Source organism: Papilio machaon, chromosome 27 (assembly GCF_912999745.1).
Source record: "Papilio machaon chromosome 27, ilPapMach1.1, whole genome shotgun sequence".
In the NCBI taxonomy this organism is placed as follows: Eukaryota; Metazoa; Arthropoda; class Insecta; order Lepidoptera; family Papilionidae; genus Papilio; species Papilio machaon.
This window is the reverse complement of record NC_060012.1, coordinates 1,593,072-1,614,690: the sequence shown is the minus strand read 5'-3', so window position 1 is coordinate 1,614,690 and position 21,619 is coordinate 1,593,072. Positions and strand designations below refer to the sequence as shown.

The 21,619-nt window shown below is 33.6% G+C and overlaps 1 protein-coding gene across 1 annotated transcript in view; it reads left to right on the top strand.

Annotated features, from left to right (window-relative positions):
* LOC106708097 (serine/threonine-protein kinase MARK2) overlaps positions 1-21,619 on the top strand; it is a 70,860-nt gene that overhangs the window by 31,513 nt on the left and 17,728 nt on the right. Inside the window, exons 3-10 of the mRNA XM_045684741.1 lie at positions 14,782-14,878; positions 15,221-15,369; positions 15,898-16,005; positions 16,447-16,569; positions 17,036-17,171; positions 17,946-18,081; positions 18,922-19,106; positions 21,369-21,481. Of these exons, the coding sequence (XP_045540697.1) occupies positions 14,782-14,878; positions 15,221-15,369; positions 15,898-16,005; positions 16,447-16,569; positions 17,036-17,171; positions 17,946-18,081; positions 18,922-19,106; positions 21,369-21,481 (1,047 nt within the window). The remainder of the gene's footprint in view (positions 1-14,781; positions 14,879-15,220; positions 15,370-15,897; positions 16,006-16,446; positions 16,570-17,035; positions 17,172-17,945; positions 18,082-18,921; positions 19,107-21,368; positions 21,482-21,619) is intronic.

Below are 21,619 nucleotides of genomic sequence, written 5' to 3'. Positions count from 1 at the left end.
GGTTGCCAGGTCGCCAAACCTACTAGCCGGACAGACCAGCCAGTTTGGCCGGACATTTGGGTTGAAAGGTCGGACACCCTATATTATTTAGGATTTTGTCTCAGTATTAATAAGTACACTCTCGTTTGGGTAATGTAAAAAGCCTTACAAAAGCCGGAAAACCGTTTATTTTGGCCTGACACGCAAACAAAAAGCCTACCTATGTCCGGCTTTGTCCGGACGCTTGGCAACGCTATTCGTAGCAAATACATGTTTTCTTTATGTGGGCATTGCGTTTGAGCATATTTCGTTTTATTTTACGTGTAATATTTATCATTTTTGTTTTGCAATGATTTAATGGACAAATAAAACGTGAACTGGGTTTTTTTACAGAAGGCTTGGATAAGACGGATTGGGTTTTGTTTCTGGTGACAGCCAAAAAATGGGAAATTCTTTTGTATTAAATCGCTTGACCTTGAAGTAACTAGATTTACACTGTTGAAATATTCGCATAATAACATTAGAGGTAACATGTATTTGTATGAATGTGTTGCAGTGTGAACCTACTATTAGTTATAACAATTAACGTTGAACATTATGACAATGTAGTTACGTCATCCCCAGTACTATGTAATATTAAGAATTACTAATGATATTAGTATAACCAAGTCAAGAATAAAAAGTGTTATAACAAAACTAAACTTGTCTCTAGACCGGTTTTACGTGGTATGCGTCACACACTCGGACAGGCATTCAAGGACGCTTTTAAATAGATACACTATCGGACATCGCATGCCTTGTAGAGACAAATACGCGATGAGACAATTTTCATTTGTTTCTATGAGTATTGACCTTTATTTCCTCCACTAGTGCTGTTAATCAATTACTTCATATATCTATCTATCTACAATCTACATATATAAAAGAAAGTCGTGTTACACCATTTATAACTCAAGAACGGCTGAATCGATTTGACTGAAAATTGGTGGGCAGGTAGCTTAGAACCAGGAATAGGACATAGGATAATTTTTACCCCGTTTTCTATTTTTTATTCCGCGCGGACGGAGTCGCGGGTAAAAGCTAGTTTCATATAAAATGCCTTTGATAAAGAATTCATATTGCGATTAAATCTTTGTTTTTTTAAATAATTAGCTGTATTTGCTTATGTCTACGTCCGAATAATAAAAAAACTTGCTATGTAGTCTATGTGTTTTTCCAGACTATGTTCTACGTCTGCGCTAAATTTCGTCAAGATCCGTTGAGCTGTTACGAAGATACTTTCTAACAAACATCCATCCATCTAAACTTTCGCATTTATAATATTAGTAAGATAGATTTTATGTAAGTTAGTTCTTATAAATATATACAAGCTAATAGTATGTATTAAGTAAAGAAATATTCTGTTATAATAGCTTATAAATATATTAGCATACCGTAAGAGGCATTGACTGTATTCTATTATTACAACAGTGCTTACTTTATAAAATAATAATGGTTCAGTAGAATTTTCCTCTACACGGAATATTTAAAGAATGAAAAAAATAAAAAACTTGTGTTGGGTATTTATTTTTTCTTATGTAATACAAAAATATATTTAACCTTTTAAGGCTTTAATGGCTTGTTTTAACCACCAACCAGAGTCAAGTCTACGTCCCGAAAATGTTCCTATAAGTTTAATACAAAATATTGTTATCTTAGTTTTTTTATTTGCAGAGAAAACTAGAGGAATGATAAAGAATTTGTATGAGTTTAACAATGAAACAAACACACACTAAGTTAATCCCATTAATATAAACATTAATTTATCTACTTTGGATACGAGTGATTAAAACATCCACCGAACCCTTTTTTACCAGAGGGGAATAGTTTATACACACTATGCGACATGGCGTGGACGAGGTAGGTTGTGAGATTCCCTTCCGGAAGGATAGCATACCCACTAAATCCCTCTGTTCCTCCTACGCATAGTGGCATGGCCACGGACTCGCTTACGCCGTCGTCCGCGAGTATCCACCGAACCCTAAATCTATGTGTTTTCTAAATAGTTACACAAATCAAGGCACTGCATCACGCATAAGCGCACTGTGAAGCCGTAGAGTGACGCTACTTGTACGATTTCATATGTCTCATTGAACATTTCACACTTGTTTGTGATCACGCGTATGTACATGATACGTAATATTTAGTAATACAAGTAGGTTCTCATTGCATTAAACACCTTGGGTTAGGTTTTTAAAATGAGTACTGATAGTTTTGATTGGTTACGAAACGAAGTGGTTACGAAATCTGTCAAATCGTTTATGTTTCGGATAATATTATACTGTCAGTTGAATATAAGGAAGGGAAAACTGTAAATTGAAATAAAAAACCTACATTATTATTTAATAACCACATCTAATTGACTTTATTCAAAAGTATCAATGTAAAGTATATGATATATTTTCTGCCTGAGTTCTTTTATAAAGCTCGTTTTTTTTTCTCAAAGAGGTGTTTGTTTGTATTAAATAGGCTATGAAACTACTGAACTGATTTGAAAAAAATCTTTCGCTGTTGGGAAGCTATACTATCCCATTGTGACATAGACTATATTTATAATTAGATGTTTTTTAAATCCGCGCAGACGAAGTCGCGGGCAACTGCTATAAAGTATAAAATAGAAACAGTTTTTTTATAGAAAGTCTAGATAGCGGAATAATTTACTATTGCCTTTCTTTATAATAGATATGAAAGTTGATGACTTTTTTCCTGGCGCAGTGGATGCTAATTGCTTCCGGACGCGACTGTACTTGTGTATTCTAACATTCAAACTTTATGGTGACTTCGGTTAGTTGCGAACGCCCAAAGAAACACAATTGAGTGCCAGGTGGGACCACTACGGGTGCTTGCCCTACCTTAGAATACCTTCAAGTTGAGTTTATACCTAATATTGTGTTCAGCCGTCATAAAGTTTGAATCGTATAATACTGGTGTACTATTGTGTTGTCTGGGAACACCATATCAACAGTCATTAGCAACCCTTACTGTGTACGGTGTGGTAAAGTTTACATACGTTAGTAGGGGTGGTTAATTAATCGAAGACAAGACAGACAGGGAATTACACCTCAACTTAAGCTCTGGTTTTCGCTGCTGTCGAGTGTACAAAACATTTTTTTTAATTTCTTCTTTTGCATGAAGAACGAGAGGGATTACGATATTTTTATGCAGTTATTAAATTTAACTGTCATTAAAAACTCTAAAAATTATGTTATTAGATGATATTTATTAAATACGGTTACTACGGTTACTATTGTACACAGTAATTTTCATAAAAGTTTTGTACTTTTTAATATCTCTCTAGTGATAACGTTTGGTAATATTGATACCTATAAAGATCATGAAATGTATAAAATTTATCAAAGCAATTTAAACTGTCCGCTCTGTGGTTTTCACAAACTGCGGTCGTATTAGGTAACAGTTGAATATCGTTGGGAATATGTTGATAAGCATTTTGTAATATGCTAAATAAATAGCGCTGCGGTTACTCGGTAATTCTAATATATATTGAATTTGGGTTTATTTGAACACAAGTACGACCTCAAGTAGATTAACTTAGCATTTTGTATTTTATGTTAATACAACCTTAATACCCACTTTACCGAAACACCAGATGACAAAATGTTTTTGTACAGTTTTTGTTTTTTATCTCGGCAGTGGAAATCACACACTCACAGTTAATTACAGAGGTAAACAAGATAGAGTGAGTAATCCGAAGTCAACTATTTTATTGGTTGATGTTTCGTTGATGATAAGTTTTCTGGAAGCAAATACGTATAATTTTTATAATTTAAGTGTTTCGTTAGATATTTTTTTTAAAGAATTATGAAATTAGCGGTCGGTCAATTAGAATTTATCAAGTAAAGTTGAATGTCCTTTATGCATTTTATTGATTTTATTTCTACGTAGATATAAACATTATGTTTTGTTCCCTTTGTAATATATATCCCTATATTAAAGCTTGGTAAAAAGGCTAAGGATTCACGTAAATTCAGCCATCGCTAATGAGTTTTGATAAAACAAAAAAAAAACCTACCATCGTTACAGCCTAGGGTTGTACGAAATACAATAACATTAGAATGCGCCAGTACTTTAAAAACAAAAACGCTACAGATGTAATTTGAACCTATAGTTTAAAAAATTTGAGTCTAGATTCCTTTGTTCAGTGTACCGTGGTTAAGACTTTAAAGATTAGTCAACGAATGTAGGGCGGCTCCAACCCTTATTCCCGCAGTACGGTTCCGGTTTTCGGCACGAACGGACGTGTCTGCGATATTTATTTCGGATTTTTTTCGTTGATAAGTATGGTGATAAGTGAGACAGTGTGATGCAATGGCTAAGAAGAGGGTAAGGGTTGGAATAAAAGGGGTTGTTTATTTGAGTGTTTCACGTCACTGACGCTAGAGTACACTTTGGAGTTAAGGGTAGGAATTGGCGGATATGAAGTGGAGATTTTTAGATACTTGATATGTTTGCCAATAGAATGTCTTGTTCTCTACCTGTAACTGTAAATGTTCAATGGCAGAAAAAAAAACGTTCATCTTCTAAACCATAGCTTATATTTTCTATTTTTCATTGCAATCATTACATTAGTTCAATTTGAATCAAATTGCTTAAAAAATTACTTGAAACTACTTTAGATAAGTAAAAAACATTGTAGGCTTATATCCAGATTCAAAATTATAAGTTAGCTTCCTTATATGTTAATGGTTTATACGTTTTTAGATTGCTATTGTGTTTGATAAATAAAATATTGCTATTATTTTTACGGCGGCGTCAGTATATTACGAACACTACAGTACTTTTCAACCTTTTAAAGTACACAGCTGTAGTGTTAGCAAGTGCCCTTAACTGTCTACGGTTCTGTTTTGTTTTACAATTTTACAATAATGTTTTATAAATTTGTAAAATTTTACTTTTGCCATTGTAATTTTTTTGCCATTTTTAAGATGAAAAAGCGTAAAAGTGGAATTGACAAAGGATAGGACGCATAGGAGGATATATCCTTTTTCTGTGCTTCCCCTCCTCTGTGGATGAAAGGTTATAACGCATCAGCAATTGCGAACGTCTAAGGTCAGCGGTCGCTTCGTTATTTCCTCGTATTCAGGTGGCCGTTTGCTCGTTTGCCACCTTATAATATATATTAAAAAAAAACACCTTCATTTTTAACCGAACAGTACAACTGTATACTCGGAATTGAAGCTTTATTTTAGGTGTTAAATATATTAAAATAATCATTTAAAAAATCCAAAAACAAAAGAGATAGAATTTAATAAGTTGCCGGCGTCAGTTTTTTCGTCCAAGTACGATGTGGGGGCCTTCAAGAGTAGAGTGAATAGGCATTTACAAAGCTAGCGCGTACCATCTTTAGACCTCATTATCACCTCATCGGGTGGGATCGTGGTCAAGCGCTAACTTTTTCAATATAAAAAAAAAACAGATATAAATATGAAGAGCTGACCGCCAACCTTCGCTAGTCGTAGAGGCTCCAGAAAAAAAATCCATTTCTCAATTTTTTTGATTAATGATAGTGTAAAATAAAACCAGTTAATCTTCTTTAACTTCTGAAATTTAAATTCCATGACAAGTTAGATGGCTGTCTAGTTGTAAAGTTTAATTTTACTTTCAAAGTTTTCTTGTTAACTCACCGTCTGCTATAAAAATGAGAAAGATTTAAGTACCACTTAGCTGGATAGAAAAGATCTTCGTAAATACCTAATCATAATTTACGCTCTACGGAATTATACTAGCTGTCGCCCGCGTCTCCTTCCGCGAGGAATTAAAAAAAGTAACAAGCAACCTATGTGTTCCTCCGGACTACGTTCTATATCTGTGCCAAATTTCATCAAGATTCATTGAGCCGTTCCCGAGATATCTTCAAACAAACAAACATCCATCCATCTAAACATTCGCATTTATAATATTAGTATTATAATATTTATTGTACAGCCAAAGAATTAAATTCGCTTCCCACTTCAGGTCAGATATCCAACAAGAAACTGTCACCATAAGAGCTATAATTTATCACGTATATTGCTTTGATTACTGTAGGGAAATGGATACGAAAAAAACGTCCTCGACAGTACTCACGTCGATGTGTCATGTAGTAGTCGAGTTGTATATAGTTTTTTTAATAACAAAGTACGTCATTAAACTAATAGTCTGGTAGTCTATGTTTCCCCTAGCATCCTTTGTCCTTGATATTTGGCGTCGGTTGGGGTAGCATAGAGTTTAGGTACCGTGCACATTTTTACATAATCCATTGTTTGATGTAACTTTGTACGTAAGGGGGGTGCTCTAGACTAGACGTATATGATTTCAATATTATGCCGTTGTGATACTGATTTGTTCTAGTCTGTGACTTACATTACTATTTTAGTTACTTAAATCAGATATTTGATTTAATTTGTAGCCTCGAATCGTACATATAGGAGGTTATCCAACATATGGTCGTCAGGCTAACTGTCGACGTCATCTCAACAAACAGAGTTTCTTACTGGCTTCAATCACCAGCTTTCCCTTCCTACGCTCGAAGCTGTCTAGGACGAATGTCTGTGACGTCACTGAGGCAGACGGATTGAAGAAATGCTTCCCTTTCAAACTGCATGTGTTAAATAATGAGGTAATTTGTGTTGACGTAAATGATGCTAGTTGTCATTAAATCTCTCATTAGTCTGGTAATATGTGTTGTCTCTATTTTTTTTAAGTTAAATAAGAGGGACGGCAATGTTGTACGACTGTTGCTACGATGAAAATCCACAGTTGTTTGTTTTTCATTAGTTTAATATCATATTTGTTTTATTATTTTGAAGGATACTAGAAATATGTTCACAAGGAGTAGTATTTCAGATATGTAGACCGTTGTAGGCTAGAAAATATTCAATCTTAGTGTTAGGTATAAGGAAGACTCAAGAGTTCGTAACAAAATATACTAACACTAGCTGTTGCCCGTGACTTCATCCGCTCAGAATTAATAAAACATTTAGTAATGAATGTAATTTATACACCCGATGATAATGTATCTTCTAAATAGTGAAAGAATCTTTCAGATCGGTTCAGTAGTTACGGAGCCTATTCAATGCAAACAAACAAAGCTTTTACCCGCGACTCCGTCCGCGCGGAATAAAAAATAGAAAACGGGGTAAAAATTATCATATGTCCGTTTTCTGGTTCTAAGCTAGGTACCTGCCCACCAATTTTCAGTCAAATCGATTCAGCCGTTCTTGAGTTATAAATAGTGTAACTAACTCGACTTTCTTTTATATATATATATATAGATATAGATAGATAATATTTGCCAGTCAACTCCAATCGCACTCTCGAACACGGTAAGGTTCGCCATTGATGGATTACGTTACGTGGATTATCGTCACAATGACAAATTCACTTTTTGACACAATGTTCATTGCGATGTTATCATTGATTACTTCTTAAAGGATAGATTAAATATATATTATACCGTTGTATAATTCTAATACATTACTTAGTTATTTATAAAGTTATTTTTGGAGTAAGGAAATTGCACGAGCAACCATATCGTCTGTTATGCACGCTGCGTATCGATCCGGCTTCGCTGTCCACGACATTTGGTCACAATAACGCGCGATAAGCTACACTTAAATATAGACCATTGGTTTCTGAGCCTTAAAATCATCCCTGTCATTATATTTGACAAAACCGAGATAGGAATATTTTTTAAACGGAGATTTTGGTCTCAGAAACGCATGGTTAATGAAGCATTATATTAATAATTTTTTTAAGACACTTGACTAGATTTAGAAGTAAAATAAAAAGGAATAAAAATTGTTTTCAAATGTTTGAATTAAAGTACAGTGAAGAGAGCACTTTTTAAACTTTAATACATATTTGTATAGGAAAAATAGTGATTGTTGTAATAATAATAATGAGTTATTTTGTATTATCTGTTGTGATTCATACATTATTTGAGTGTGTGAATACTTGAGTGGTTTATAAAGAATAGAAGAGAATAGAATGTTCCTCCAACGTGCTGCATAGTCGACGCGATGGGCGTCAAAGGAAGATATCTGGTGAATACATTTGTATCTTACATTCCAAACTTTATGGTGGCTCGAAAGCATGAAGCGTGTAGTACTGTTGGTTTCGTCTGCACATACTTATTGACACATATTGTTATCGCTATTATTCTATTTGAAAAAAAAAAAAAACAGGAACAGTATGTGTAATTTCAAGTGTCATGGCAGTATTAACAGGTAGGGTAATGTTAGCTGCATTACGAGCCGCTGTAAAGTTTGTATCTTTTAATAGTCGTGCATGATTAGAGATTACTATAGTATTGTTGTGTACTTTATTGTAGTTTTTATAAGTTTAGTCTAGATTTTTTTTATATTTAGTGACTTTTTTAGCTAGTTTATTTTTAAATAAGTTCTTGGGTAACAATATGCATTTAGTTTTAATTTAATTAATTTTTCTGGTTTTTTTAGTTACACTAGATATTTGAAATTGATTGTGAGTTTTTTTTTACCTTTACTACTACATAATTTAAAATACGAAGTATAAAATTTTGGGTTAGAAATAAAAAGAGTTATTAATTTTTAATCGACAATTATAGACAAAAGGAATAAAATACGACGTAATTTTTGAATTTTTTATTCCTCTACAGATTGTATCGAAGGTAAAGCTACTATTCGTGGCCAGTATCGTTAGCAAAGCGAAATACGAATGGAAAAATTAACTAAATGTCATGTTATAAATAGCCACAACATAACTCAGTAATGCCCTTGACCCTTTGTTATTTGGGGTTGGGTTTTATTTGGTGTTTTATTAATTTTGTGAAATTAGCTAAAGTTGTTTAAGACAATACAATTAACATATTTTAGTAGACGGAACATTATGAACCAAACCGTACTCTTAAAAGTCCTGAGGGCCTAGCATTAAAATTTAAGACACGAGTTTTCTTCGTAACTTCATTGATCTGTTGGTGTTCTTTACGTCCGGTAGGGGCGCTGCACAAATTTTCAAAAATATACACGTCAGGACAACTGGTAGTTTCGTTTGTCCAAAATGACAGTTTGGACAGATAGCGGTGGTGGTATTTAAAGGAAATTTCTCGTAATGTTATTTAGCGATTTTCTTTTTTGTTCATCTATCCCAGTGTTTCCCAAAGTGGGCAATAACGCCTTCTTGGGGGCGTTTGAAACCTAGGAGGGGGCGATAAGGGGCCCAAAAAATGGGGGGCATTGAAATTAATTAAATTAATGAAATTGTGGTTTTTAAGTTTTAGGGCTGAATAAAAATTAGGGGCGCTCTGAAATATAATTGATTTTCAAAGGGGGCGGTGAAAGAAAATAAGTTTGACAATCACTGACCTATCCATTCAATAGTTGTACGTTTCTATTTCTTGTTTGTTTCTGACTTTATAGTTACGATAATAAAATGGTGTCATATCCTCTTTAAACTATCAAGGTGTCATTAAAATATCATTATGGGATATAAAAACAATTTTCCATTAGTTTATACATACGTTTGAGTTTTATGGGAATGGAGGTAATTATCTACATACGTTAGTTTAACAGTTAAACCTTGATTGGACAATTGTTTATTTTTAAATTGTATTTTATCTTTTTAATTACTTTAATGTCATTTTTTTTTTGTTTAATTTGTTAAAGAATTCCTAAATATCAATAAACGCGAAGAAATGTTTATTTCAGGAGAGTTTATTATAATGAAATCTTATTTATATTATAAATGCGAAAGTTTAGATGAATGTATGGATGTTTGTTTACCTTCAAACATCTCCGTAACGGCACATCTTAATGAAATTCCGCACTGATGTAGAACATAGTCTGGAAGAACACATAGGCTACTAATTTCGGTTTTTTTTAATTCCGCGCGGACAGAGTCGCAGGCGACAGGTAGTAGTTTATGAACTGAAAATGTTGCCGTAATTGTTTTGCAAGAGTTTCAATTTTGTTATAGCAGTAAATCTATAGTGTCTCCCAAATACTCAAGTTCCGAGTAACCCCTAATAAATATAACTGACGTGACCCGACCGCGTAGGCTGTATTCTCCTCGGAGCGCCAACTGGCGAAGTGCTTGTGCGTGTTAGACGACGTGACAACCTCGAAAACATAACGTGACACGTTTGTGTTGACCTCACACAGCGCCCACTGAGCTAGTGTTAGTTTAAGTGACGTTTTGATATACACAACGTGACGTGACATTTGAACTTGGCGTGACATTAAAAATGAAGCGTGACGTCAAACTACGGTCGATTGTGGTGTTAAAAATACTGTTTAAATAGTATAGAAAAAATTAAAAACAAAGTGCAGTTATTGTTTGCAAACAATATACTGGATTCTATTCATCTAGCTGTTGCCCGCGACTTCATCTGCGCGGAGGCTTTCGTATTGTTTTGCGTAATCCTGTCAGCGGATGTTGCGTCGGATATCCGGAGTAAAACCTTACTACGTTCTATCTTCAGTAAAACATCTTGATATTAACGTTTTTGTAAAAGATACCTTATTCTGCATTGCTTAAAGTTAATTCTTGTCTTTTTAAGATTGTGTATTTAATTCTGATTTGGTTAAGGAAATTAATATCATTTTATATCGTTCATTCTTTTGTTTTTAATAAATAAGTTTTATTTTAGTATAACAATTCTATCTATGGTACTTATAATTGTATATAGTTTGCGGTTTTTATTAAATTTTAATAGCAATGAACATGGAATATATATTTTATGTACGATTTTTTCTAACAGTTATTTTTTTTTGTTCCAGGTAAGAGCATCTCAAGATAAAATAACACAATAGCGGCGGTACTCGTCTAGACGAGTAAGATACAACACGTTGATATAAGTTCAATGACATTTGTTCTTGAACCGTGGGTTTCCACTGTCATACTTGTAAAAGAACATATTTCACTCGTGTCCACATTTCACTCGTTCCCTTTAATAGAAAATAAATAACAGTATGTTTTAGTAGAGGTACTTCGGTAGAGTAAAACGTCAACATACTTTAATAGCTAACAGCCTTATTACGGCTTAAGTCTTATAATTTATAACTAAACAAGTATAAAATATTAAGAATCAAACTTAATGGCAGTTTGGTGGCTACCTGCGACTATATATATGTTCAAAATCGGCGCACCGCGGTTGCAAAGGCCACATCCTTTTACTTTCCCGTCAATACCTAATAGTTCTGTGCAACCTCTCGTGCGATAGGTCCGAATCTCCGTAAAGTTTGCATGGCACTATAATAAAGGTACTAGTATATTAAAGTGCAATGCACTTAGTACAGTCAATTTAAGCACTACGGTAGATACAATAGTGGGAACATACGCTGGGATAATAGTAACTGTTCTTTGATACCTTGTTATGTCGGCTTCTTTTATTTGTTAGTGTAACTTAGATTTCAAAGAAAAGCAAAAATACAGGCTGAACGTAAGGTTTCCATGAGGTTTTTGACTTTACATACATAACTTAGAGGCAGACAAAATAAGTAACAAAATTGTAAAGTTTTATCACAGATATTAGGGAAGATAATAACGACATAATATCGATATTTAAAATTAATAATTTTGTTTTTAATGCGTATAAAGTATATTTCACGGCATCTTGCGTTTCAGTCGACAGCAAAATGTAGGTTGTCTGGTTGAGGGGGTGTGTATGCTTCGTGCATCATTTGGTACAGTCTTTTAATAGCCCAGTCCTCACAACCCTCATCTCTCATCCCTCAGTGTTATAGCGCATCTCGTTGACGGTCGTTCGTGTATTGCGAGATTTTAAAAAATTGTGATAGTTTGAGTTGTGCTTTGTCCTGTCCGGTATATACGTTAGACAATTGTGATAAGTTTAATCATAGTGAGAGAAGGATTTGAAATTTTAAACCATTTATGAAGATACCAGTCTTTCTGATAATCTATTAATTTTTAGTATTTTGTTACCCAGTTTAAATAGTTTTCTAAAAGTCACTACACCTACGACAAAAGCACAAGTCCATTTCTATCGAATCCTTGGTTTCTAAGAACAAATCGGGTCATATAGGGATGGTAATATGTTTTGTGCGAGGATTTTGCTCTCAGAAAATAAACGATAAGTCTTTCAAATCTTGACCCGAAACTTTCATTCCATCTAATACATTTCCACTTTATCCCTTGTTAAGATAGCGGTAAGCTTGATGTATTAGATTGGTACAATGATTTGTTTCGAATACGCCACGTCTGACCGAATGATTCCCAAGTGAACGGAACATTGCTTAATGTTTTACGTATACAATATAGTTAAACCATAAATACTTTAAAACTGGTTATTACATGTAAATATCAACTCGATTTGTGTAAGATTATGATCCGATATTTGTTTGTTTTGAACAAGCGAAACATTGTTTAAAAAATAACCTTATTATCGACTATCATGTTGTTTTTTAGTACTGTGTGCTTCTGAGATTAAAACCACTGTATAAAACATATCGTTATCTTTGACAAAACAGAGATAGCAATATTTTTTAAACGGGCATTTTGGGTTCGGAAACCCACGGCAATTGGACAATTATGACTGAGATACTAAGGATGCTGTATTACATTACAAAGGATGTGTTTTCGCGAGACTTTTTAGCCGACTTCAAAAAGAAGGAGGTTATCAATTCGACTGTATTTTTATGTGTGTTACCGCGATGCTCCGCCCCTGGTGCCCCGATTTTGATAAAAAATATTTTAATCGAAAGACAGTGCTTGCAGATGTCCCATATTTTTTTTAAATAACTAGAAGACTAGTTGAAAACACAAATTACAAAATTTTACGGTATTTTTCTTAAATATACTATCGTTTATAATAATATGAATAATATTAAGTTATAAAATACTGAACTCATACGCTGAAAATAAAAATCTAAGTTTAACTTTAAAGTTAGTCTTAATTAAATTTAACTGTTCTCTGCTATTACTTGTTATTAAGTTAGCATTACAGAATTTCTCATTATAGGAAAGTTAAAGTTTAGACAGCCTTATAGGTGCTAAGTTTTCTGCATCTAAGTTAGTGTTCCCCAATGTCTGCACAGTTGGCAAGTATAATAAATACTTTGAATGCACTTTATGAGTAGGCAACGAGTAAAGTATCAAGAAGTTTCAATCATACACGAAGCTAGTATTTATTATGATAAGAGATGTTGTTATTATTGTATATTGTTATTAGTTAGTATAGTATTTTAATGTAATAATACACTAAGATAAATGATACTATATACGACATCTGTGAAAAAACAGGTTACGGAGATCAAAAGCGTTAGATCGCGGTTAAAAGCGATGTACCTTAAGACTAAGGTTGATGCGAATATTTTGACCCTTTGGTTCCTGAGACCATAATCCTTCTTTAATTCTGTTTTGTCTATAATGAGAGGGGTGACGTTATGTTTTAAACAGGTATTTTTGGTTTCAGAAACCAACGATTAATTGTACTTCTTTTATGGATAAATAGTCAATGCGATACTAACTCGACTAACTGATTTTGATACTTGCTGTATACGTATAGATATTACTGCAATATAACAAAGCACAACTAACTCATCTATATAAAAGCAAGTCATCTAGCTTCAAGCTAGATTTTTTTTAAAATATCTGAACTGTAATCAGTCAAAATAAATCCCCAAACGATGCGTCATCGAGTGTTGCCGATTTTGGCACCGGTGTTTTTATCAAAACTCTGGAGGAGAAGACGAAGAGCTAAAGCTATACAAAAGTTACACGGGGTATGGTTCATTTTAATGCTGTTTTTTATTGCTGTTGTTTTTTTCACTAATCGACAAGATAACAGGTCTTGTGCGATTGTTTTTTCTGCGCCAGTCGCGGGGGGCGCATGTGGTCAAATAAATATATTTCTCGTAGATAGCTGTCGCGCACAGCCAATATCGCGAATTTTGCGTTAGTGAAAACGGGGTATATTATTTTGTCAGATTTTCGTTTCCTAAAACTAACAAATAGGTATAATCTTTATTGCAACCTCTACCTCATTTTATTATTATCATTTTCCACTAAATGGAAATTAGTGATTGTAATTGAATTTGCAAAGTATAAAAATGAAATAAAAAATTAAATAAGGAATAAAATTGATTAAAGTGCCTGGCGTTTACAAATGGTTAAAGTGTTCAATAGTTTTTTTGCAGTTAAAATTTTGTTTACGCACAATTATGGTTTAAAATAATTTGAATATTTTAATTAGGCGAATTTTTTAACCTACATGATGACAAATTCTAATATTATTTTAAAATTAAATTTTGTGAAGAAGTTGTGTAAATGATGTAATTAAAACAACAACATAAATATAAAATGCCTTTTCAATATGTACTCGCGATAGTATTTGTGTAGACTGAATCAATAACTTTGATTATACTCAAGTTTGTTTAAGCCCTGAGACGTCCTTTACTTAGGTCTCGAAGTGGAATCCTAAATAAATTACTTTTTACATTTTGTCGTTATTTTCATCTGTACTATACCCGTTCTGTTTGTTCAAATGTCCAATTGAAATTGATTTGTAGAAAAGCAATTTATTTAAATGGTACTTTATAATACTTCGTACGTCTCAAATAAATAATTATTTTGTTTTTGTTATGTACGACCATTAATTTAGCTTGGTTTATCAATTAAGGAGATAAATCTTATGTCTTATAGGTCAATACTAGAACAGAAATGAGGGATTATTGTGCAATTAATTAACTAATCATGTAGTAATAGTGAAATGTATGTTGTCTCTCTCTAACCAGTTCAAATTATTATATATTCGTCTTCGTGTTGCAGAGCGCGTCGGAGTCGTCGGCTGGAGCGGGGGGCGGCGGGTCGGGGGGTAGCGCACGGGTCTCATCTCGCTCCCGCACCTCTGAGGAGCCACATATTGGTCAGTATCTACGATTTTTATAGTACAAGTTGTCAAACGTGCAGTCACCAGATTTCGCTAAAAGCAAAGTGACCTATAGACATCTCCAACTAGTAAAAAGATTGCAGATGTTTTGCCTGCCTGTAGTAGACGGAGGACACGTCAAGAAAAAGCATATTTCTTTTTCTATATGCACATCAATCCTCCGCCAAATTTCTGTCTGCTCTCTAAGTTGGGGAGGGAAAATTGACTAAAATATCGCTTTCGTCACTCATTCCTCAGACGAAAGTAGCAGCAGGCCATTCGTATATTAGTGAATTTTATTATTTTTAAAATGTTTAATGATTGTTCATATGTTTTCAGGCAAGTACAAATTATTGAAGACGATTGGTAAGGGTAACTTTGCGAAGGTGAAATTGGCCAAGCATGTCCCCACCGGCAAGGAAGTGGCCATCAAGATTATCGACAAGACCCAGCTCAACCCCGGCTCGCTGCAGAAGCTGTTTAGAGAGGTCAGTCTCATACATATTGAATGTTTTATATCTGAAGAATTGTTAGATAACTGTAACTACTGTACTATTGTTGTAAATCGGTATCCAGTAATCATACAGAGTCTCATTTAGAAGCTCCTGCTTTTATAGTCATTTAAAAATCGTAACTATCACCATCTTAGTTTCACCTAAATTTATTTGTCAGGCGCATTATTAAATTATGTTTATCTTTTCGAACTAAGGTTTTGGAAGTTATTATAAATTGTGGTCTTTCTACGTATTTATAAAAATTACAGACAGTATTATCATCATCTTCATCTCCCTGGCCCTGGGGGGATAGGGCCTTTTCCTCCTTTTACTTCCGTTTTCTACAACTTAAAGTTTTGCCTTAATTTTAACGACCGGCATCCCTACATGGGAGAGAAATTAAAATGAAATATTTGTCTTTTAAAATAAATTAAAAAATAAATACATTATAGAAATTATATTAGAAATAATATATACTAGTACAATAATAGTACAATACATTAGTTCTTGTATAAATTTCAGGTACGGATAATGAAAATGTTGGACCACCCGAACATTGTGAAACTATTCCAAGTGATAGAGACAGAAAAGACCCTTTACCTCGTAATGGAGTACGCGTCTGGCGGAGAGGTGAGTTAATTTTATATACCACATTGAAAATATACACACACTATCACATTCAGATACTTTTAACTCTAGTAGTTTTTTAGAGTAGATTTCTCACACTATATCTACTCTAAGGCACTCCCTATTAACTATTAAACTACTTCGGATATGATAAGTAGTACATCTGTTGATACAAAACAAGTTTGATTAACCAATTAGAGTTGTAATGCACAAAGATGGTCTCAAATATTGGTGGTAATAAGTGTTAGTTTTAAGTAATTTATGTAGATAAGTTTAAAGTTTGAACACTTTAATGTCTAAAACTATTTATCCCATTTCAAAAATTCTTTTCGCATTTTATAGTTCAATTATAAAGTTATTTTATAGGTTATGTAACAAGTTGCTACAACTTGAATAACAGATGAAAACACAGGCCAGAATTAATGCTTGGCGTATTGTTTTCAGGTGTTCGACTACTTGGTGCTGCACGGCCGTATGAAGGAGAAGGAGGCGCGGGCAAAGTTCCGTCAGATAGTTTCCGCGGTGCAGTACTGCCATCAAAAGAGGATCATACATAGAGATCTCAAGGTAAGAGAAGAACAAAGATAGAAGAAGTTTTTTTATTTTTTTATATATCAAGGTGGCATACGAGCAAGCTGCCTCACATGAATTCACCGAAATGGCGAAGCGACCGCTGCCCATAGACATTCGCAATTACAGATCGTTGTCTACCCTCAATCTACGAAGTAGGAGACGCTCAAAAAGAGAATATTTAACCTTACTATGCATCTCCTCCTCTATTAAATTCACCTCCTCTTACCATCCTTTCCTTATAAGAGTAGGGTGGGAAGGGAAAGAGGACTAAAATTAGGCATCCGGCACCACACTCATCAGACTGTAAGCGGACTTACTTAAACTAAACGCCTGACTTCTGAAGGAAGATAGAAGTTAGAAAGAAAGAAAAAAATAAAGTGATATGACTTTATTATTAGTGTTGCGGTGTTGGAAACTTAGTGTTACTAGTTTAATTAATTTAATTATTTGTAATTTTCAGGCTGAAAATCTTCTATTAGACGGCGAGATGAATATAAAGATAGCAGACTTTGGATTTTCTAATGAATTCACTCCGGGATCTAAGTTGGATACTTTCTGCGGCAGTCCTCCTTACGCCGCTCCCGAACTGTTTCAAGGTAAATTAAATATTATATACATCATCAGCTCACTCTCAGTCCCCACTGAGGGGCTCAGAGTCTACCCTAAGTTAAGGTGACTAGGTCATAGTCAACCACAGCTAAGTGCGGGTTGACTTCACACATATCATTGAATTCCTTCTCAGATATGTGCAGCATCACATACATGGCGGGATTCGAACCTTTGACCTGCAGATTGCAAGTCAAGTGTTTAACACCTGAGCCATCGACGCTCTGGATAACATTATATACTGTGACAAAATCTTACTAATGTTATAAATGCGAAAGTTTAATATGCCTAAATAGGTTTTACTTTTTTTGTGTCAAACTGCTACATCAGCGTTACTCTTTCCTGTTTTTATAACAATTAAAATAATGCCAAAAATGTTATAGATTAAACTAAAGGATAATTTTTTTTCGACGCCCTCATAAAAGTATAGCCAAGTTACATTTAAATCTGTAAACAAAGCACGCATCCGGGAAAGGAATAAATTCTAAAACCTAAGGTTGTGATATGATCCAAAGATTGTTGATCTCTGATATCTTTATCTATATATATAAAAGAAAGTCATGTTAGTTACACTATTTATAACTCAAGAACGGCTGAATCGATTTGTCTGAAAATTGGTGGGCAGGTAGCTTAGAACCAGGAAACGGACATAGGAACTTTTTTATCTTGTGTGCATTTGTTTTATTCCGCGCGAACGAAGTCACGGGTAAAGGCTAGTATAGGATAGATAATTGGTTTCTGGTATAAATATTAATGTGGTATAGGCAAGAAGTACGATGGTCCGGAGGTGGACGTGTGGTCTCTGGGTGTGATCCTGTACACGCTGGTCTCCGGCTCGCTGCCATTCGACGGCTCCACACTGCGCGAGCTCCGGGAGAGGGTACTCAGGGGAAAGTACAGGTATCAATGGAATCCTATGGAAATTGAAATAACTCACAATTTTTACTTTATTTTGGAAGATTTTTTTTTGGTCTGTTCTATATTATAACTGGTGAAATTTGTACAATAATATATTGATATCTTTATTTCGTAAGATAATGAGAGAGATGACAATATTTTGTAAAGATTCATTGAGGGTTACTTAAATAATCTTACTAATATTATAATGTATGAATGTTTAGATGGATGGATGGATGTTTGTTTGAAGGTATCTCCGGAACAGCTCAACGAATCTTGATGGAATTTAGCACAGATGTTTTTTTTTTATTTTGCGTGGACGGAGTCGCGGGCGACAGCTAGTAATGTATATATCTCTTATTAAATAAATAAACCAGTGCAGACATGGCCAAAGTGGTCCCTGTATTAGTTGTACTGGCCAATCTTTGACCATTTTATTAATTTTTTTTTGTATTAATATTACTTTGTGTGTCAATGAACATTTATTCTATTCTATGAGACTCCCTTTATGACTCTGAGTACAGAGCATTTATTCAACGGGAATAATTCCTTCTGTTATGAGATTTCATCATATAACTAGCTGTCGCTCGCGACTTCGTCTGCGCGGAATTAAAAAAAATATATGTAGCCTCTATGTTCTTCCAGACATATTTCATTAAGATCAATTAAGCCTTTCTGAAGATACCTTCAAATAAACATCATTATTATTATAAGAACCTTCTACTGACAATAAACACAACGAAAAAAAAGTGAAATCGGTCCAGCTGTTTACGTGTGATGGCGTGACCAAGGGATATAGGGATTAATTTTTATATATATATTTATTCATGTATATGTCAACAGAATACCATTCTATATGTCTACGGATTGCGAGAATCTGCTAAAGAAGTTTCTAGTACTGAATCCGGCAAAACGCGCCTCCCTTGAGAATATAATGCGGGACAAGTGGATGAACACCGGATATGAAGATGATGAGCTCAGGCCATATGTTGAGCCGCAGCAGGACTTCAAAGATCATAAGCGGATAGGTGAGCGAATTGTTACCTTATTTATATAGGAATAAAGTCGTGATTAATGTGAAGAAAGATGTTTACTTGTGTACAAGCGATTTTGAACTTTACAAATGTAGAAATAAGATCGAATAATATTTAAAGTTTTTTTTTACATTCTTTACGTAATTCTGTTTATGTTATTGAAAAAAGTGACTTAAATTTTAATGAACTGTGATTTTATTTCTAGTGACAACTATTTTTTAGTATACAAGTAGTTTAAACTACTTTTTTGTTACCTTCGGTTTTCGTAAAATAACTAAATATATTGTCAAAATGACAAAAAAAAATCCAACTCCAAGCTAATAATAATTCCAAGCTAAATAGTTTTATAACAGTTAACTAAGCTATTTCCTTTGCTAACGCTAAATAAAGCACTGTCAAAAACAGAAAATGTACTATGATACTGAAGTATGTGCTTACACTTAGTGATATGAAATATGTAGACAGTTAAAAGATTTTGTAAAAAAAAGCAATAAAGTTTAATTAAAAAAAAAACTACATGACCACTATTCTCAAACATAAATGTATTTTTTAAACTACACACAGGATATTAAGATTATTTTTTAGACATTATTTATCATGTTGATAAAAAAAGAACATAAAATACTATTCATACTAATATTACAGAGGAGATATTTGTTTGTTTGTTTGCATTGAATATGCTCCAAAAAATACTGAATCGATTTGAATAATATTTTCATACTTTCAACGGGTGACATAAGATGTGTTTACTAGATTTTTTAATACCGCGCAGATAAAGTCGCGGGCAACTGCTAGTTATTTATAATAATACGAGGTTAAAGAGTAATTGACACTTCAAACTAATGAAATTTCCATTTCACATCATATCTATATATCTCATATCACTGCTTAGCTACAAAAATATATAAAAATACGTTGTTACATTTCATGCAAACACAACTAACGGCACAGCGCAAGTTGGTATGTGACCTGACGCGAAATTGTTAGTTTTTTTTATGTTAAGTCATCGTGTATGTGGTATTCGACAATTCTGTCTTGTTGTGCGTCGAACGGAACGACCTGATTGAACGTCGCCTGTCAAAGTGACGTGAGCTGTCAAAATCAACATGCGTGTGTGCTAAGCTTTGATGTTTTTAATCTATGACAGTTTATGGATCCGATGAGACAGAATTTTGATTTCGCTTTTGTCTGCATGTTTATAGTTTTGTGTTAGATTAGTTAGGTTTTTTGTGTAGGTATTTATAAAGCTTCATATGATTGTTGCGAGTAACAATTCTCTACTTGAGATAAAAATCTGAAAAGTGCTTGGAGTTTAGAGTTTAGTTAAAGGACTAATTTAGTAAATTGTATTTACCTAATATGATTAGTAAGAGTTAAGAGTCATTTTAGCATAGTTATAGAAAATGTTATCGAGACATCGTCTTTTTTTTTTTCAAATTAACGTATACACACAATCATCATCGTCATCAACAACCTGCCCTTATCCCTATGGAGGGTCGGCACAGTATGTACTACTCCTCCATACATCTCTATCAGCCGTCATATCTGAATTTACCCCTTTTTTACACAAATCCTCTTTCACACAATCCATACATACTTTCTTTAGTCTTCCTCCTTTATAGCATATACACAATCAGTCAAATAAAATTAAAAAAATATTTTGACATACCATAAATAAATATAGAAACGTATAAACAAGTAGGTTTAATTATTGGAGTAGAAAGTTTGGTAAAGTCAAATTGAATGCGAAATGAGAAATTAAGCAAACAAATCTAAACTGTTTTTAAGTCTGTAATCACAGACTTATTAATAACAGACACGTTGGTATCATCAAATTAGACACTAAAACTATAATAAATAAATTTACAGAAAATAAATGATATTGTCAGCCAGTGAAATGTGTCAATACAATTTCTCATTTCTTTTGAATTCGACAATAGATATCGCACTCTTAGAATTATAGGGACCTAATTAAATACTATTTCGTGTCGAAATTATTATTAATTATTCATATTTTCATATATTTTTAAATACGAAAATTGTACTCTTCTGAAACTTTGAGATGTTTTCCTAAAAATGTGTTTTTAATTAGGTCTCTATAATGCTAAGGTTGTGATATGTTGGTTGTGTTAGTACTGTATGTGTAGACTTAAATATATAGTTTGCTTTTAAAAATGATATGTTCCGTTAATGTCTATATGCATGTAAGTCTATGGTCATGTTTGAGAATTTTAAAGTTTACGTTTATATCCACAGAGGCGCTAGTGTGTTTGGGCTACAATAGACAAGAGATAGAGTTCTCTTTGGCGGAGGCGAAATATGACGACGTCTTTGCGACATATTTGTTGCTGGGAAGAAAGAGTACTGATGTAAGTTATTTTATTATTTTTAATTTTCAAATTAAAATAATGTACTAAACTTGGGAATTAAATGAAAAATGTACTTCCAACTGTTTTGCAGGAATCTTGTTTCTTTTAGCCTTCAGGCAAGGTGTACAAAACAAATTT